General features: G+C 39.9%; 1 protein-coding gene across 2 annotated transcripts in view; it reads left to right on the forward strand.

The window, feature by feature from the left end:
* met (MET proto-oncogene, receptor tyrosine kinase) overlaps positions 1–10,683 on the forward strand; it is a 77,828-nt gene extending 67,145 nt beyond the window's left edge. For both annotated transcript variants that reach the window (XM_075470526.1, XM_075470527.1), the window contains 6 exons: positions 665–745; positions 2,992–3,173; positions 3,288–3,397; positions 3,920–4,085; positions 4,223–4,359; positions 7,100–10,683. In XM_075470526.1, the coding sequence (XP_075326641.1) occupies positions 665–745; positions 2,992–3,173; positions 3,288–3,397; positions 3,920–4,085; positions 4,223–4,359; positions 7,100–7,385 (962 nt within the window). In that variant the 3' untranslated portion in view covers positions 7,386–10,683. The remainder of the gene's footprint in view (positions 1–664; positions 746–2,991; positions 3,174–3,287; positions 3,398–3,919; positions 4,086–4,222; positions 4,360–7,099) is intronic.
* Positions 10,684–17,926: the final 7,243 nt, after the last annotated feature.

Here is a 17,926-nt window from a genome sequence, read left to right on the forward strand (position 1 = left end):
TGTAATCCAAGATATATAAATGTAGGAGGCTGATTGTACTGGCTGAAGTCTCAAAGCAGGCTAAGTAGGTCATTTAGATGCTGCCCTACAGTTGTGTCCATTTATGGATAAGATTTAGAAACTGTGGTTTTACTGGCTGAATCTGTGAGCACATGAAACAACAAGCCATGAAGCAGAAGATATGATCAGACTCAGACTCAAATTTGCTGTCCAACTGTGCTCACACAGTTCACTTTGCAAGGCTGAGTGTACTTTTATACACTGCCAAAATCTATCCTGGTGCTAGTGTTTCTTGCTTATGGTGTCAGAACCATCAAATTTTATGTCATCTTGGACCTCAGGAGCTCTCATAAGCATTTGCAACATAACAGAGTTGAACAAACAGTGGGATTGTGTTCTGGCTGGATTTGTTATTAAATCACCAGTTTCTGGGGCTCACAGTTAGCGCAGTGGCAAAGAACCAACTCCCCACATTCATTCTCAATGTCATTGGAACAGAAAATTACACATCTCTCAAACAGGACTGTTGAATAAGGCATGACCCTTGCGTGGGCTAAATGTAGAATATTATAATGAAGTTCTTTACAGGTTTAAACATGAGTTTTTGAACTCCCAGGTGCTGACTGATTTTGACTAATGCTGTATATCATGTTGTAACCTGCAGGCCACTTTGGCTGTGTTTTCCATGGAACACTGCTTGAGCCAGATGGGCAGAAGCAGCACTGTGCCGTCAAGTCCCTAAACCGTAAGTACAGCCCCCTTTACATGCAGTAGATTAGCTTTAACCCTAAAAAGTAAGAGCGATGATGAAGTTATTGAGGAGATTTTATTTTGAAGGTAAGGGGTCTTACTTATGATATTTTGTCATCAAACTAGAAAAATGTTGCATGTTCTAGGAGATATATATTCATGAGTTGATGCAATTGCTTCAGGTCCTAAGAAATTATATAATTTGGTCAAAGTAGCACAAGGATAAAGAGTCACAGCTCCATTTTTAGCCATGTCTTCACAGCTCTGTGCATGGCCAATGGTTTTCGGGGGCAAAATGAGTCACTTTTCTCTCACGTTTAATATCGGTGCTACATCTTCAAGCTACCATGCAAGAATGACTTTGGACATAAATTCATTCAGTAAGCCCCGAATGATGTTATTACCTGAGAGCTTACACTAGCACACACAGAAACCCAAACTCATACTGCCACAAACAAATTGACAATCACCATAATTACACCATCGAATTTAGATTCAATAGTCTCTGGATTTCACTGTCAGGCAAGTTTTTAGAGGCAGATTTGAACAACTTACTTATTTTACCATGGAGTAATGCTTCACCGATGTTTGCAAGTTTGTTGTTGCAATGGTGTTGCATTCAATAACAAAAAGGAACCAACTTCTGCATTTGAAGTCAGGTAGAAAGTTAGGTAGCTTCGCATGCAAATATAAAATCTTTCACTTGCTAAACATGATCTAATAAGACATTAGATAGGTTAGGTAGTTGTGTATAGAGAGAAATATTTGAGGCTGGATCATTTTACACTGAAGTGATACAGTGACATTACATTAACCAGTAACTTGACGACTCACTGAGCGATATATTTTCAGAAATTACATGTTTTTGAGTTGGTCGTCATTTCATACACCCAAGTACACCCTGAAACCCTGATTTTTTTCATAACACCTGTATTCCTCTTCCTTTTACATTGGTAAAGATCATAGTGCCTGAGATTATTAGAAATAAGACACAAATATATGCACAGGATCAGAAACCTGGATACTTAAATGACCAAGTATCAGGAACAGGAATAACTAGGTTTCATGTTCAAGGTATCACCATATCCAGATAGTGGTCAAAACCAGACAAGACTCAAAACCGGGATGATAATGTGCATGTGAATGCAACAGGTCACAGAATTTGGTGGCAGAATTCTTGTTTATTGCAATTGAAGGATACCTAGTTACTTTATATAACCAAAACTTCCCCACCATTCAACACACAGAAAGAATCGACACACTTCAAACATGTTTATGTTTAGCCACAATTATTCAATCTTACATGTGCTTACATTATAATGCATTATTATTGAATGATGTCACGGCGCTCTCAATAGAATTGTGGTTCTCAGCTCAGCAGAATCCGGAATCCCTCTTGGCTTGAGATTATGGTGATGAATGACCGTCCAATAGTGAGGACGGCATTAAGGTCCTGCCTAATCTTGTAACCTGTCAGCTGGAGCAGGGAGATTGATGCTGGAACAATATGGAGGAAGGTCCTATACGGTCACAGGGAGCCACCAGCCACAATGAGATGGGTTGAGCTCAGCCGAAGGGGGTCTGGTCCAGAGGGATTTGAAGCTTTTTTTATTAATTCTGGTGAACCCAAAGGGCACAGTGTCATCCCCTTGTTGGCTTTTGTTGCATTTGAGAGCTTGAGCTCATGCTTTTATCTTAATCAAGCTGTTTTTGGGATAGTAAGTTGAAAGAAATATGACTCAAGTCATATTTTGGATAACAAGAATAATCAATGTATTGTAGATAATATTCATCCTCCTCGTCATGATAAAGTAATTATTTTCAGTAACTTTCACCGAGGCTCTGGAATTTATTGTCATATCTTTTTGTGTTTGGGGTCTGACCTCAGCTGAAGGCTAATCATCCACCTAAAGAGCTTCCATCATAAATAGATTTCAAAGTCAGAGAGGCTAAAGTGCGGGACACCAGAAGCAGGGATGCATTTGCCAAATGGGAATTGGCAATTCGATGAGGGTTTTTTTTTTTTTTAGTGAGCTGTCCGTCATCGTCTTCATTCCTCAAAGATAAGCAAAGGAATGACCTTCCCACTGATGTCAGAACAGCAGAGTAACAGCTTATCTTCCTCCAGCCTGCTCTCCCGCAGTCTTACATTTGTTGGTTCAAAACTTTTCCAACTACACAGAAGTCAAAACTTGAAACATGATGGTTTTTCAGACCGTTTCTTTTTTTTTTCTAAACAAGGTATCACAGACTTGGAAGAGGTGTCCCAGTTCCTGAAGGAGGGTATCATCATGAAGGACTTCAGCCACCCCAACGTCCTCTCTCTGTTGGGCATCTGCCTTCCCCCCGAGGGCTCACCGCTGGTGGTTCTGCCCTACATGAAGCATGGGGACCTGCGCAACTTCATTCGCGATGAGGGACATGTAAGGGCACACACGACTGCAACAAAGAAGATGTGCAAATTTAAGACTGCCTGATCACACATTGTCTTGCTTTAAGATGATGTAAAACAGTTTGATGGTGACTGTGCCTTGCAGAACCCAACTGTTAAGGACCTTATGGGCTTCGGGCTGCAGGTGGCCAGAGGGATGGAGTATCTAGCCAGCAAGAAGTTTGTCCACCGGGACCTGGCTGCCAGGAACTGCATGTGAGCTCTTGTGCAAAACATAACATGACGAGGCAAAATAGAGACATTTGGAACACAACAGTTCTATATCGCTGGTATTAAATGGAAGTTCTGCCTTTGGACAGGTGGAAGGTTTTCTTCATGCACATTTCAGCAGTAATTGCAGTTTTTTATATTACATTTATGCCCAATTGCCATTACTATGACTTGGAGGCCTATTGTTGTCACCACATTGTTTTTACTGTAGATTACTTTATTATTTTGCAGTCCAACAAAACATTTGAGAAAATCCTCAGTACTTACCATCAAAATAATGTCACACATGATAAAATTATATAAACAAGTTGGCAAGGACCTAAAAGATCACTCTTCAGTGAACATTTTAAACTAGCCACTTTAAAATCTGAGTTACTGTTAAACCCCTTGTTTGAGTCTTTTTCTGTTTGTGCGTGTTTTGTGAAATATTATCACGGGACAAATAACTGAAACGTGTTTAAGGAAGAGAGGAGAGCACTGAAAGTAACATCTTCTTTGCCCTGACAGGTTGGATGAGAGCTACACAGTGAAAGTGGCGGACTTTGGCCTGGCTAGAGATGTTTATGACAAAGAATATTACAGTGTCCACAACAAGAGCGGAGTCAAGCTGCCCGTCAAATGGATGGCCCTGGAGAGTCTGCAAACCCACAAATTTACCACCAAGTCAGATGTGGTAAGGACACAGCCACATTTGTGGTGGAAACTTCTGTTTCATCTCTGTTGCCCGTTTTTATATTGCAGCAAAAGAATGTGGTGTTAGTAAAAGGATAATAGTTACATAGGGAGCTATTTTCATCTCTTTTCCCGTAGTGGTCGTTTGGGGTGTTGCTATGGGAACTGATGACCCGTGGAGCCCCCCCATACTCTGACGTGAACTCCTTCGACATTACCGTGTTCCTCCTGCAGGGGAGGAGGCTCCTGCAGCCGGAGTTCTGCCCCGACTCTCTGTGAGTGTGCAGTGCAATTACTCTCTCGTTGTCATACACCTCGTTCAGCACAGCACCACGCCTCAGTTAGCATGAGTGATATCCTGTAGATACATCAGGAAAAGAGACTGACACCAGGATGGAGGAGCAGGGGAAAATGGTAAAAGTAGAAGAGCTGTATAAACAATGGAAGTCATAAATAAAAAGTAGTCCAAGTTTAGGCCATCCGTCATCGTCAGGGAGAGACTCAAACAAACTTCAACAAGAGTTACATCTCATCACATCTGTGGGTCAAATAAGAGTCACTTTTCTTGCTTCACCTCAAGTTTAAATGGAAATCCAAGAGAAGTAAGGCATTTATTTTCTGTATTGTCTGCTTTTGTTGCTAGGCACTGCTCTGGCAGCAAAGTGTTTCTAAAGATCAGCCATCCGTCTGAGCAGTGTGGGCCGAGATGACCTTTCTGTCTTGAATTTGTTTCAGGAGTTTTCAGCAAGATCAGTTGCGATCTTCAGAAAAATTGAAAAAGTAAATACAATTCTGCAGCTGCCCGAGCGAGCAAACATAAGAGCAAGCTCTATTTTGAGAAAATGGCGGAAAGAAGCAGACTATATGTTCTCTGACGTGAAAATGTCAGCGTCCGTACAGCGCTCACATCAGCTCACTTAACACAACATCATCTGTACTTATCCATTAAAGTCCAACCTACTGGTACTGTGAAGCACACGGCGATAGTTATCTCACATAGTGCAGATAACGCTATGAGGTGGCCTGCATGTCTGCGGCGTGTGTGGAAATCAGGAGGAGAGAATGGGAGTGTTCAGGTGAGAGGGAGGCAGAGACCCAAAACGAGACAGGAGGTCAGGAGGTGATGTACGTCTGCAAACATTACCGCAGTTCTTCACTGCTGGTCGTTCTCAGGGTGTTCTGGATAACAGCAGGCATTGGTAGCAATGCCATGTAGCAATGGGGTCATGTATCTTTATTTTGTAACAGTGAAAGGATTTCTGTGCAAAGTAAGAGAGAGAAAAATAGCAAAGATCAGAATTTCTGACTTGTTGAGTAGTTTTGTTTGGAAATGATAAAAGTGAGGCCCAGTTTGAATGTTTAGTTATGAGTCAAGCTTATCTTCTCAATATGATTAGCTGTTGTAAGACCTTTTCAGTTTCATATACAAGACACCGGTCAGAGAGCATTAACTTGCACTTTTCTCTTAGACTACAGAGTAATTCTTTCACTATTAATAATAGCTACAGGTTTTTGGAATGAAGTTTCATTCCACAAATCTGTTCGTGTTTACATTTCTGGTCAGATGACTTAAATTAAGAGCACCTGTGACTTCCCCCAGAATGCAAAAACAGTCATCTTACAGTGAAATAAATCAGAGAAACACTGCTTATTCTCAGTTTTGAGAAGTTTTTGACTTAATTTCATTAACTTTTATTATTTTGGAAAAGCACTCCAACCTATTTTGTCTTTTTTTTCAAGCCATCAGCTCTTTTTAATTTGATGCCAATAAGATGGCAACAAAAGGCTGGAAAACCATATAATATATTTTTTTAAATAACCCATCTCACAACTGATTAGCTTATTTGGTAACGAATCAGTTACTTGATCGGTTATAGAAAGAACATCCAAGACAGGCTGAGGCTTCAGCAGGAATGATGAGAAGAGAATGAACACAAGGAAAACTGGTTGAGCAAATAGTTAAATGATATAAGAATAAGAATGCAATATATGACCCTTAAATGTCTGTACTGAAAAAGAAAAGTTAAGTGATTATCAGAATGAGTGTTTTGTTAAGGTGATGATCTGGCAAAAATATCCAAATTTGAAAAACGTAACGCAATAACATACTTTCCCTCAGCATAACGTCCCTAAACCCAGTGGTAAAGATTGGTTTGGGTAGGTTAACCTCTATAAATGTTTGATAAGATACAGTACAGTATAGTTACTGAAAAATGTGCCCTACCAAGTGATAAAGTAGGAGGGTAGAATGAGTCAGAATCAGCAGAAATCTCTGTAAACAAGAGACAAGGCTGAAAAAACTATACTGAATGGCTGTGATGTTATAGCCCTCAGCCATTGGTGCATCGAACACTTATTGAACTCATAAATTGAAATCACTGGCTGGGCTTAGGGACACCTCTGAAAAACATTGTCTGTAAACGCAGTTCATTGTTTTTGTTGCAAACATTCAAACACAAAAATCAGAAACGCCACAACCTGCTGTGGGCCTGAGTTGATTAATGATGGCCTGAGGTGAAGTGGAAAAGTGTGCTGCGGTCTGATGAAAGAAAATGTGATATTCTGATTGCAAATGAATCATTTAGATCTTATCAGCCCACATTTCAAAAACCAGCATCTGCGATTGTATGGGGGTGCATTCGTGCACATGGCATGAACTTACAGAAGCTGGTTTCTTCAGTTCCAAAACACTCACAGAGTGTTGTTATTAAAGAAAAGAGCTGATGCAACACAGTGTGAAACATGCCCATGTCCCAACTTTTTTAAACAAGTTGCTGGTATCAAGTTTAAAATGATCATGTATAATTAATACTAAGTCAGAATTCTGAGATAACAATGGGCCTTGTGTCTGTACTACCGTACACTAAATATATAGTTTGAATGATATGCAAATCACAGCATTCTGTTTTTATTTACATTACATTTGGTGTGCCAACTTTTTTTTACCAGCTTTACTCCAGCAGCTGTAACCTAACTGTGTCGCACGCTGATGCGTCTCTTCTTCTTCTCCAACAGCTACACAGTTATGATCGAGTGCTGGCATCCAAAGCCGGAGCGGCGGCCCACCTTCTCTGAGCTGGTGTCGAGCATCTCTGCCATCTTTTCCAGCTTCAGCGGGGAGCACTACATCCTCCTCAACACAACGTACGTCAACATCGAGAAGATGAGCCCCTACCCCTCCCTCCTTGCCTCCACTGCTTCTCCCTCCTCATCTCCCTCCTTTTCTGAGCCCTCTACATCTACGTCCCTGCCCACCAACTCCTCGTTCTTTTGTCATGTGGAGCGAGACTGCTGCACCTGAGAGAATAAAGAAGAAGAGAGGAGACCTGGAAAGAAACTCAGAAAGAGAGGACAGGGCAAGGGAGAAAACGTAGGGTGATTTGAGAACTACTATATGTACTTGCCAAACACTGGACATGGCATGCCGAGGAGAATAAAGAGCTTTTTGGAGCTTGGGATGTTCTCTCAGTGTACATAGCTCGTGGACCTTTGATCATCTCAATCATCGCCTTTTGACAGGGGCCTCCATAAACAATCGGGATGACTTCATTAGGTTTCCCCGCTGACCCCAGGGAACGCATATTCCTGCGTCTAAAAGCATAGGGATGTCTCCTCGAAGATTTCCAGCAGACTAAGCCTCCCTCACAGAAGATCCTCTCATCAACCACTGCACCCACACAAAGAGAGGAGAGATTTCCACTCTTCTCTGGGTGGCATATGCTTCAAGACGCAGGTTCGGCTCTTCACCTTCAAACTTTCTGTAATGTGAATGTGTTGCAAATGGTAATGTATTCACGTTGTGCAAAAACTTTCACACCTCCTCGAACCATATCCGCAACTTAGTGTCATCTTGAGGGACAATGCGACCTTCTGTGATAGATTTTGGTGCCTTGGGTGAGCAAACTGAGGCGCACTGGAGGTCAATTTTGGCAGGCAGATGAGAAAAGCAGAAAAAGCCCTGCTGTGTGCAGATCACTGGATGCTTTATTTGTATAATCATCTTTGGGCCATTAGCTTTTTATGCACTTGGACAAAAAATGTGTCGCTGTGTCAGTGTGACTCGGCTCTGTGAAGTCACCACATTACCGTAATCATGTCAGTTTTATCATCATGTCAAGAACACTACAATTCTCACACTTGAAAACTTTGAAGCCTTCTGGGAGACAGAAGGACAACAATTGACAGCCATATCCAGTTTTTCTTTTTCGTTGGTTATGAACTAACCCAAGTTGCTTACTGTATGTCGACCCTGCATTTGTTTTGCTTGACTTACATCTTATTTTCTGTACGTGATAAATTAAGGAGGGTTTGCAGCTAGATTTTTAACTCACATTTAGTTGATTAAAGTTTTGTAATTTAATTGTTTATAAAAAAATAACATTTAGTCTAGCTTTTCTTCAACTCCTAAAGTTTCACTAAAAATCTTGGCTAAAGCTTTCATTTTAAAGGGCCCCTGTGGCGATTTTCAGTAGCTTCGGTCACACAACTTATTCAAGATGGGACTGTTCTGTTTAATAGGTACAGATGCAGAATGATCCCACAATGAATGCATGCTATTTGAAAGCACACACATGGGACTGTTATGCCACATCTGTTTGGTCTGTAACTGCATTATTATGGCATTAAGGGACCACTGACAGATGTGTATCACTGTGTAGTCAAGATGAAGAAACATTTTAATGATTTAAGGCCATATTGGTGAGTTTGCTCATTTTTGCTGTCACCATTTGCTCCCTTTAAATGCAGCAGATCATAGAAGTATTGAGTTGTGTAACTTACTGTTGTAGGCATTCAGTCATACATCTGTTACACTATAGTGTTGAAATATATCAAACTATTGATAGTTCAACTGGTATATGTCAATTTCTGCAGCACCTGAGGATTTACTTTGGGAGGAGGTTGAGCATGTAGTCAAAAACTGTATGGATATCCTTCTTACTTTGAGTGGTCAACTTGAGTAGAAAAGCACTACTTAAAGGGATAGTTCGTTTTTTTTTTTTTTTACCTGGACCTTATTTCTGGCACAAAATACGTTCATCTACTCACCGATAACAGTTTGGTGAAAGTCGAGGGGCTTTCTACACACACGTCTAGTGAGATGACGTCATGGACACGTGTGTAGAAAGCCCTCAATAACAACAACACGGCAGCTCTAAGCTAATAGTGCAATAGTACAGGTTCATTCATTCATTCGTCTTAAAGTATTGGTGAAATAAAAACAGATAATGCCTTATTTAGAGGCTGTATTGTCTATGCCCTGTTCACTCCTGTTATATTGATATACGCGGATCTTGAGTGATCTTATGGCGCTTTTCCACTAGCTCGCCTCGGCTCGGTTTGATTGTGTTTCCATTACAAACGAGTATACTTCGTGCCTCCTCGACGTGGGCGGGGTCATCGTAACACGGCTGCACGTGTTGCTGCTCACCCTGTGGCTTTTTGTCGCACAGAAGGCAAGAGAAGAGAGCCAGAGAAGACTCCTGGCCGCCAGACAAAACAGTATTGAAAAGTACCGGAGAGTTTTGTTACGAGCTTCAAAAAGACGACGTTTGGAGGTAAGCTAACGGTTGCTAAAGCTAGCTTTTATTATCCGCGTTATGACGCTTCCAGTGACGACACTCATCGCCCAATCAGTGGAAGGCAGTCGGCTGACGTCACGTTTTAGTAACGCTTCGGCCCGCTTGGAACCAGGGCTGAGGTGGTACGGAAAATCGTCCCGGTTGCAGGTACGGCGTGCTAGTGGAAACACGCAATAGCGCGCCGAGCCGAAGCGAGCTAGTGGAAAAGCGCCATAAATATCTTCCGAAGGACGCCGACTTTCACCAAACTGTTATCGGAGAGGAGATGAACATATTTTATGCCAGACATAAGGTCCAGGTTTAAAAAAAAAAACTTCCCCTTTAAGTACAGTCCATTTACCATTTATCTTAATGAATGTAATATTTGATTTCATATGACTATATGAAATAAATGGCTACCTGGAATAATAAATAAAAAAAACAGGGAGGTCAGCTGTGGTTACATTGAACTTGTCACAAATAGGCTAAAACTTCCAAACTACAATGTTGCTTTTATCTTTACTTTGTGTAGCTTTTTTTCTTCTTCTTCTTTTGAATGGCTGCTGATGTGATTGGGCCATTGATGGACAGGTATGAATGTTTGCTATGACAAGAAGATTGCTGTACTATATTTTTGTATCCATGATGAGCCTCTTCTTTAAATATGGTTCATTGGGGAGACCAGTGGTGAGTGAATTGTGCCACAAACAAGGCCACCAAGTCAACCCTTTTCTTTTAAGACAAACCACTGCCATTTTGTAAATACAGAGAAGGGAGCACTGTTTGGGTGCTCATTTGGCCTTTCATCATTATTGCCAGATTATTGTGAGAACAGTAAAGAATGTTGAACCAACTGGAGCCAGCACACAATACTCAAAGGCTGCTGTCACTTTGATTGTGTGATTCTCCACCACTTTGTCCGTGCTTAACACTGTCTGTTCTCTGTATGTAAGTGTGAATTTGTTGTTATTAAAAACAAATCTTGAAGGTACATTTTCCAACATGATTTCCAATGAACTTTGTAAGTGTAATAAAACTATACTATCAGAGTTAATGCCTGTTTATTTTTTTACTCAGCAAACTCCTGAGGCAAGCATTAAACACAGTAACTGTAGAAAACTGGAACTATTATGAATGCTTTCCACGTGGGTGTTTTTGAAGGTGCCATCCAGATGCAATTTAATTCAAATGCAACAGGTTTAATCATGTTTTAAAACACCTCTGAAATCAAGGAGAGATTGCAGGGTTTTTAAGAACTTAAACCAAGATACATTTTTATTTGCCCACGGATAGATTTGACATGATCTATGCTTGTGCAACATTTTGTGTCATCTTTGTTGACATTTGACCCTTTTTGCACTGGTCCTCCTTCGCTTTCCTTGCAACCCCTTCAAATACCACGGTGGAGACAGATTGTCCTTCTCTAGTTGCTTGGTGACCTAAGCATTTAATCGACATACAAATAAGTGTATATTATAAATGTCCACTTTGAAATCAAATCAAATCAAATTTATTTATATAGCACATTTCATGTACAAACAATTCAAAGTGCTTTACATAAAATAAAAGCATTGCAGCACGGAGTGTAAGAAGCATTAAAAATACATAAAAGAATATAAAGAGAAACAAATAAAATGATTTAAATGAATTTAAAAACAAGCAACAGTCTAGATAAGTTAAAATATTGCGTGAAATACAGAACTATATTTACTCTCTGGGACAATGTTGTCATTGACACATTGACATTGACTTGCAGGCACAAGGTGATGTAAACTGGATATCCCTTTTCATTGGATTCTCCTTGTCCCAGGATGTTCTGCCAATGGTTACAACCCTCCTTTGTTTGGAGTTATCTTCATCCAAGTTGCAGAAAAGACTGTCAAGGTCAGTCATACATAAGATTATGAAATTGGGTCAAGATTAACTAGACAAGATGCTGTAAACACCAGTCTATATTTGAAAAAACTCAGCTTTCTTCCCACAATGCCCCTTTCTTCTCTGTTTGTCCTTAGCTAAGCCATACATGGAATTCATATTTACTAGAAAGTGATAAAAACCTGGCTCTTGGCTGTGGGCTATTTAACCCATTCATCCTTAAGTTAACTTTTATACTGCCTGACATCACATGATCTGTAAAGAATGGTTGACATTTGCTGTCACTCAGATTTTCTATCGCTTCAATGCAAAGCCAAGAGGACATCCAGAGATCTGGTTTCATCTCATCTCTAAATTGCAATATGTTGAAAGTTTTTTTTATGGAATTTTTGCCCAGTGATGCCAAAGGGTTATTGCTTACAGTTAATTAAGTATCATGATCAGCTGAAATATGCTTCTGGTTTGTGAGTGTCTTGTTACCACAATATCTCAAGAGCATAAATTGGGGGGAATTTGCTCCAAATTTTCTTCTAACCTCCAGCTTTTTAATACATTCAGTAATACATTAGCCTGCACATACACGAACTCAGAATGTTTCATGCCCTGCTGAACTGTTCTATACAGTTCTCCTTTCTTTTATCACTCTTGTTGTTTTTACTGTTTGAGTCAACTAATGAAGTTTTCAGAGACTATAACTCATATGTGCATACACACCCAAAGGTGAACAAACACAGATAAACTTACAAACATAAAACATACACAATGTCATGAGGCTTTTATTTGTCATTTTGTGGATCAGACATGGGCTTTTCAAAACATCTGGAACATGAAATGTTGAAAAATGAAACAAACGTGGAAGTACCTTGAACCTTCCTCCTATCTAATGGCCATCTACAGTTCCTGTAGTTGCAAAAAGAGGATTTTCTGGAAGTTTTTTACATTATAACCCTGCATCTCTCCTAACCGGTTACTTTAGATATTTTGCGAATGAGTTTGTGGTCTCTGTCTCTTAACTGAATTATTTGTTTTCCTCAGTACAATATGATGATGTTTTTTATGAACTGGGGACACAGCAGGGTATGATGTAAAGTGAAGTTACCACAGCTTGCTCCTAACATCTGATTTCAAAGCAGCAAGATGGTCACGACCAAATTGCTAGAAGGGATCCTTCAGAATGAGAGTACACAAACCAATAGATGATGTCATGGTTTTATACTGTATATGGAAGCATATGTTTTTGGTTTTGGAACAGAGAAAAATATGTTTCATGTTTATCATAATCAGGGATAAGCCTAAAAGAACTTGATTTTATACATTTTTGCAAATCGAGATCCTTTGTTATCAAGAGTTAAAGAGGCCTGCGAAAGAATAATAGTGGACTATTAGCTTTATCAGAAGAAAAAAGATAGCAGAAGTGGAATTTTCCAGGACACCAGAAGAGCATGGACCTGATGTAGGTATCCTTGTCCTAAGGCTTAAACCCAAACCTCTAAGTCAACTTCTCCACTCCCTTTTACTAATCCCTGCTAACAACAACAGCTTTTAATTCTCCCTCCAGCAACTGTTTTGTACCTGTGTCCGTTTGGGTATTTTAGTGGCTGTGCCTGTCTCCTCATGTAAGGGATACATGTTAAAATCATGACCACTCACGTCTTCAAAGAGGGGACAGGTGCAAATGTTGATAGAATCACAGCAAAACTGGATGCAAGCTTTTCCTGCAGGAGTCATCAAGTGAATCAGCGTCATCGGTATGCGTGTGAGCGGGATCACTGAGCTTGAGCACACACACACACCTTATTAACGCTCACTCTACATGCATGCAACGACACACACATATCATCAAAATCAGTTGGATCTGAGAGGAATTTAGGCCATCACCGGAATTTAGCTGTTCTCTCTGGCAGAAGAATGTGTAGTGCCTCCTTTCAAGCCTTGGATGAGTATCGCTGTAACAAATTTTCACACACGCATAGACAGAGTCTTATCATCATATAAAGTAAAGTCAGTCTGTGCCATTCTGACCTACTGAGTCAACTCAAACTCATTAAACTGTTAACGGCTTTTGGCTTGAGAGAAACCTGGGAGGTGGATGGCACTGGGTGGTAGTGTACACCCGCCACCCCACAGAACAGACACGCACACACAAAGTAAACTTCAGCTGTTTCCAAATCACTTTTGTGAAGATACTTTTATAAGATAATTCTGAATATGTATCAGGCTGAAACTTTAATTTTGAAGCCAAGGGGGCTTGTTCCTGGGTTGTGAGCTCCCCCTGTTGATACTACATTGTTTTTGCACATACGGAGACCTTTCATCATGGAGTGGGCACTACAAAAACAGTAATGAGAATACCACATGAAAGAGAGGCCTGTTGACTTTGAAGTATGTGGGACACATCCAGCTGCAAAGTCACAGATGGGCATCCAACTCAGCATTTATTAGTCGTAAAACGTTATTATTAGTTCTCGACTTGATTTTTGAGTTCATAAAACCGCATGGGGCAACTAACCAAGATCCAGAGAAGCAAAAATCAGTTTAGCGTGGTGAGGAAAAGGAACTCAAAATTCAAGGCAGATTACCTTGTCGTGTCTAAATAAAGCATATGACATGATTTTTTTCCCCCCTAACATTTCACACCAGAAGCTACTCTCAAGACACTATGCGCTTTGTTGAGTTTTAACGAGGCCACATTTGTGTAAATTGTGCAGAAATACACTTTATACTGTTTGGGTTAGTGTTCAGGTTGATTTGTTTCACAGAAACTACAAATATCTTGTGTAAAATGGGTGTGGAGGTCTTTAAGTTGGGACAGATTGGACAAGATAAACTGCATCAGCAAATAAACAACCAAAAACGAAACATGCAATATTAATTCAGAGCTCAATTGCAGGCAAAAACAGCTGACCAACCCAAGAGAGCCATTTTTAAATGCCACATAAGCTTCAGCACCTCTTTGACTCACAATATCTTAATGAAAGTTTATAATTCTGCATTTCACCAGGTTTGAGTTTATGACATTGTTGCCATTTGACTTCCATCCAAACTGGAGCCATCAACATTGTAGTCTGAGAATTCATCTTCTCAGTGTTTGCGAACAGGCTTACTCTGTGAAAAAGCCAGTAGATCCCCTTAGTCCAAAACCTGATGATTACAGAATAAGATGGAAGATCCTTGATTATATGGATACTAAATTATCATAATAGCTATTGCATGGACATTGAGATCAAGTTAAATGTCTATCATGATGTTTATGATCCACTTTCTGCAAAATCAAAAGCCATTGTTTCAGATTTCAAACTTCTTGATTATATGTGCAGTACCTCAAGTGATTCAGTATGGATGAAAATGGCAGCTTTTTATATTTAAACCACTATTTAAACCACCATTCACTGCATATGGGATATATGCAGTTTACTTCTTAAATGATCCAAGAGTATGTTTCCAGTTGATAAACATCTTACTTTGGAAAAAATAGGTTCCTATTCCCATCCAAAAAAAGTTTTGTTTTTTTTAATCTGACTCCAATAGCTAAAATATGAGCTTCTTATAACATTTTTCACCTTTTCACCTGCAACATCTGTGTGTGAGTGAGCCTGAACCCATAATTTACAGTGTTGTCCAGGGTACTTTATGATGACCATGTCTTAAATTCAGACCTGTAACTTTGTTGGCAGTGGATGTTCATTCCAGCATCCAGTTTTCCAAGGGATTCCAATTGGCTGCTAAAATATTTGCAGATTCAAATGTTTTAAAGTTGTTGCAGTTCATCAGAGGTAAGATAGGATCTTAACTAAATATTGCTACTTTTATTTTCGACTTTCATTTTAGAGGTAACCCTGACATACATAGGCAGGCACAGGGGGAGTTCAGCTGTTGTGCTATCTTGGCTGGCTTAGAAAGGTAAATGAGGAATTTCTAATTGACTCCTCTCAAGAAATAACTCACACAAAATTGTAATCACTGTGAAAAGAGCCAGTAATCAGGGCTGGGAGTGCTGGCCTACCAAAGAATTCCAGGGGAGTGTAATCAGAGTCAGACTAGTGTTGAAAACCCATATCTGTGGCTTATGGGGCACCAAAGTCCCAGAGGGCCAAGTTGAGGTTAAGCAGTGAGAATGGTATTACAGTGTATCATAAAGTCTCAACATCTACAGCCAGAGGAAAGTGCAAGTCCTCCGAGTTCTTTTTATCAGCAAATAACAAGTGGCACATAACAGAGCCCTCACAAAACAAACACAACACCTGTAAATGACACTTACATTTCCTTGAAATGCAAAATGTAAAAAGTAAAAGTTGCACCAGCGTCTCTGCGAGGCACTGTTTTGAACTAAATACTAATGCTAACATTATGTATGCTTATTATGACAAGTTTAATGTGCTAACATGGTAATACCATGTCAAGGGACCACAAAAGTCATTAGGATTAATCTTCAGGAGAACATGAATGACTACATAAATTCTCAATGAAAATCCATCAGGCAGCTGTTGAACATTTTTTTGTAAAGGTACAAGATTTACAGCCCAAAATATAGCATCCATCTGTTTTGCTGCTGCCCTCATTTCAGCTTTCAACACAGCAGCTATTGAACTAGCACAAAGCAGAGCACACTAGATAATGTCAGGAGGTGTGGAAATACAGTCTCTGGTTCCTTGGACTTTGATGCTCTGCCAGGAAGGCACTTCTTGCTCAGGTCTGGAAAGCAGAGAAAGAAACAATCACTCAGCATGGTGTAACCAAAATAATGCACACAAAAGTTGTACTACTTTTTGTGTAACATTTCATCATTCTGCACACATAATGCCTCACTGACTTTATTTCCTTTGAGTCTTCTGGGTGGTTATTGTTTATGTGAGAACAGTGTAATGAGTATCTGAAATGACTAACCAGTGGCAGGGTGTGATTCACAGAGCATCTCCCTTTTCTCGTGCAGAGAAACTGTGTTCTCAATGCTTCTTTTGGTCGCCAGAGGGGATGAGTAGCTCCAGTGTCCACACAATGACTGTAGTGCAGGCCATTCAAGTTCAAGGCAGATTATAGGTTTTATTTTTTTCAATCCCCCGGTTTGATCCTGTATGATTCATCATCCCAAAAATAAAGTCTTACAATCATTTAACCACTTGCACTGATGATGGGGAGAGTCAAACTTTATTCAGGTGTGTAATGACAGATGGTACATTAGAGGGATCTATTGTTCTCTCAACGAAAAGTCATGGATGAAAGCAAGGGTTAAAGATGAGCGGAGATGGGCTTGTTTTTCAGAGTTGATAACTATCATCATTTCACCACTCTTGCCCTGTAATAGTGCTACAATACAGTTGTAACATGAGTACCAAAGTGACCCCACCTACGCAAACAGAGACCTACAGTGTTGGCATGAACATTGTGATTCTTCACAAATGATAGATAAATTACAGCCTGACAGAGAGAAAAAAAGCTCCAAGGTATTGGAGGAGAACTTTGCCAGCAGGCAGCAAACACTTAGTTTGAAGAGTTTAATTTGTGGCTAAATGGAGGTTAAAAAGTTACTTCACAAATATTTGTGTGGATAGCTGCCTTGCTAGAAAAACAGAGCGAAGTTGCATTGATGTACCTGTAGGCATTTAAACCACAATGTCTTGTTTAAGAGCTTTAAAACACTGTAACTTGAGAGGATTCAACTCAGGTAACTAGTTTGCTAGTTTGCTAATGGGTTAACTTAACTTTAGGCTATAGCCAAATACAAAACATATTTTGGTTGAAATAATCTTAGAAACTTCTAAAATCTGCAAACAATAATGATAACTTAAAACTATAGCTGTGTTTTACTCCACAAAGCAAGACTTTGTTAATGAGGTTTCTATATATATGTATGGATCAAGTGTTGTTTTATATGGATCAGGAGTGGCAAGAATGAAAAAGACTTCTATGACAAAAAAGGATAGGAAATCATTTTCTTCCTTTCTTCTACTCTGTGTTCAAAACAAGTTCCTCAAGTATCATACCGCTAACAATCCCTATCCAATCCATATTTGACAAACCTCTACAAACCTTTGTGGGTTACATCCTCCCTCTGGTGGACTGGTTCTCTAATGTCTCATTTTTGTTTGTGTGCGTGGGGATTTAACCTATAAGCTTCAGAAAATGGTCTTACCTCACCATCTAGTGGTCAAAAGTGTGGTATACACAACAAAACAGAAGGTTCTTTAAGATCTATGGAGCACATGACAAAATTAATATTCTTCATAAAAATATAGAGTTATCTGTTGCATTGAATAGCCTTATAGTCATTGCCATATTACTGCAATGTCCACACATACATTCCACCCAGGCTCGAGCCTATCCCAGCGGTCATTGGGCGAGAGGCGGGGTACACCCTGGACAGGCCGCCAGTCCATCACAATATATAAAGCAACTCATGTAGAGAAAAACA

The sequence above is a fragment of the Odontesthes bonariensis genome, chromosome 7, assembly GCF_027942865.1.
Source record: "Odontesthes bonariensis isolate fOdoBon6 chromosome 7, fOdoBon6.hap1, whole genome shotgun sequence".
NCBI classification, from domain to species: Eukaryota; Metazoa; Chordata; class Actinopteri; order Atheriniformes; family Atherinopsidae; genus Odontesthes; species Odontesthes bonariensis.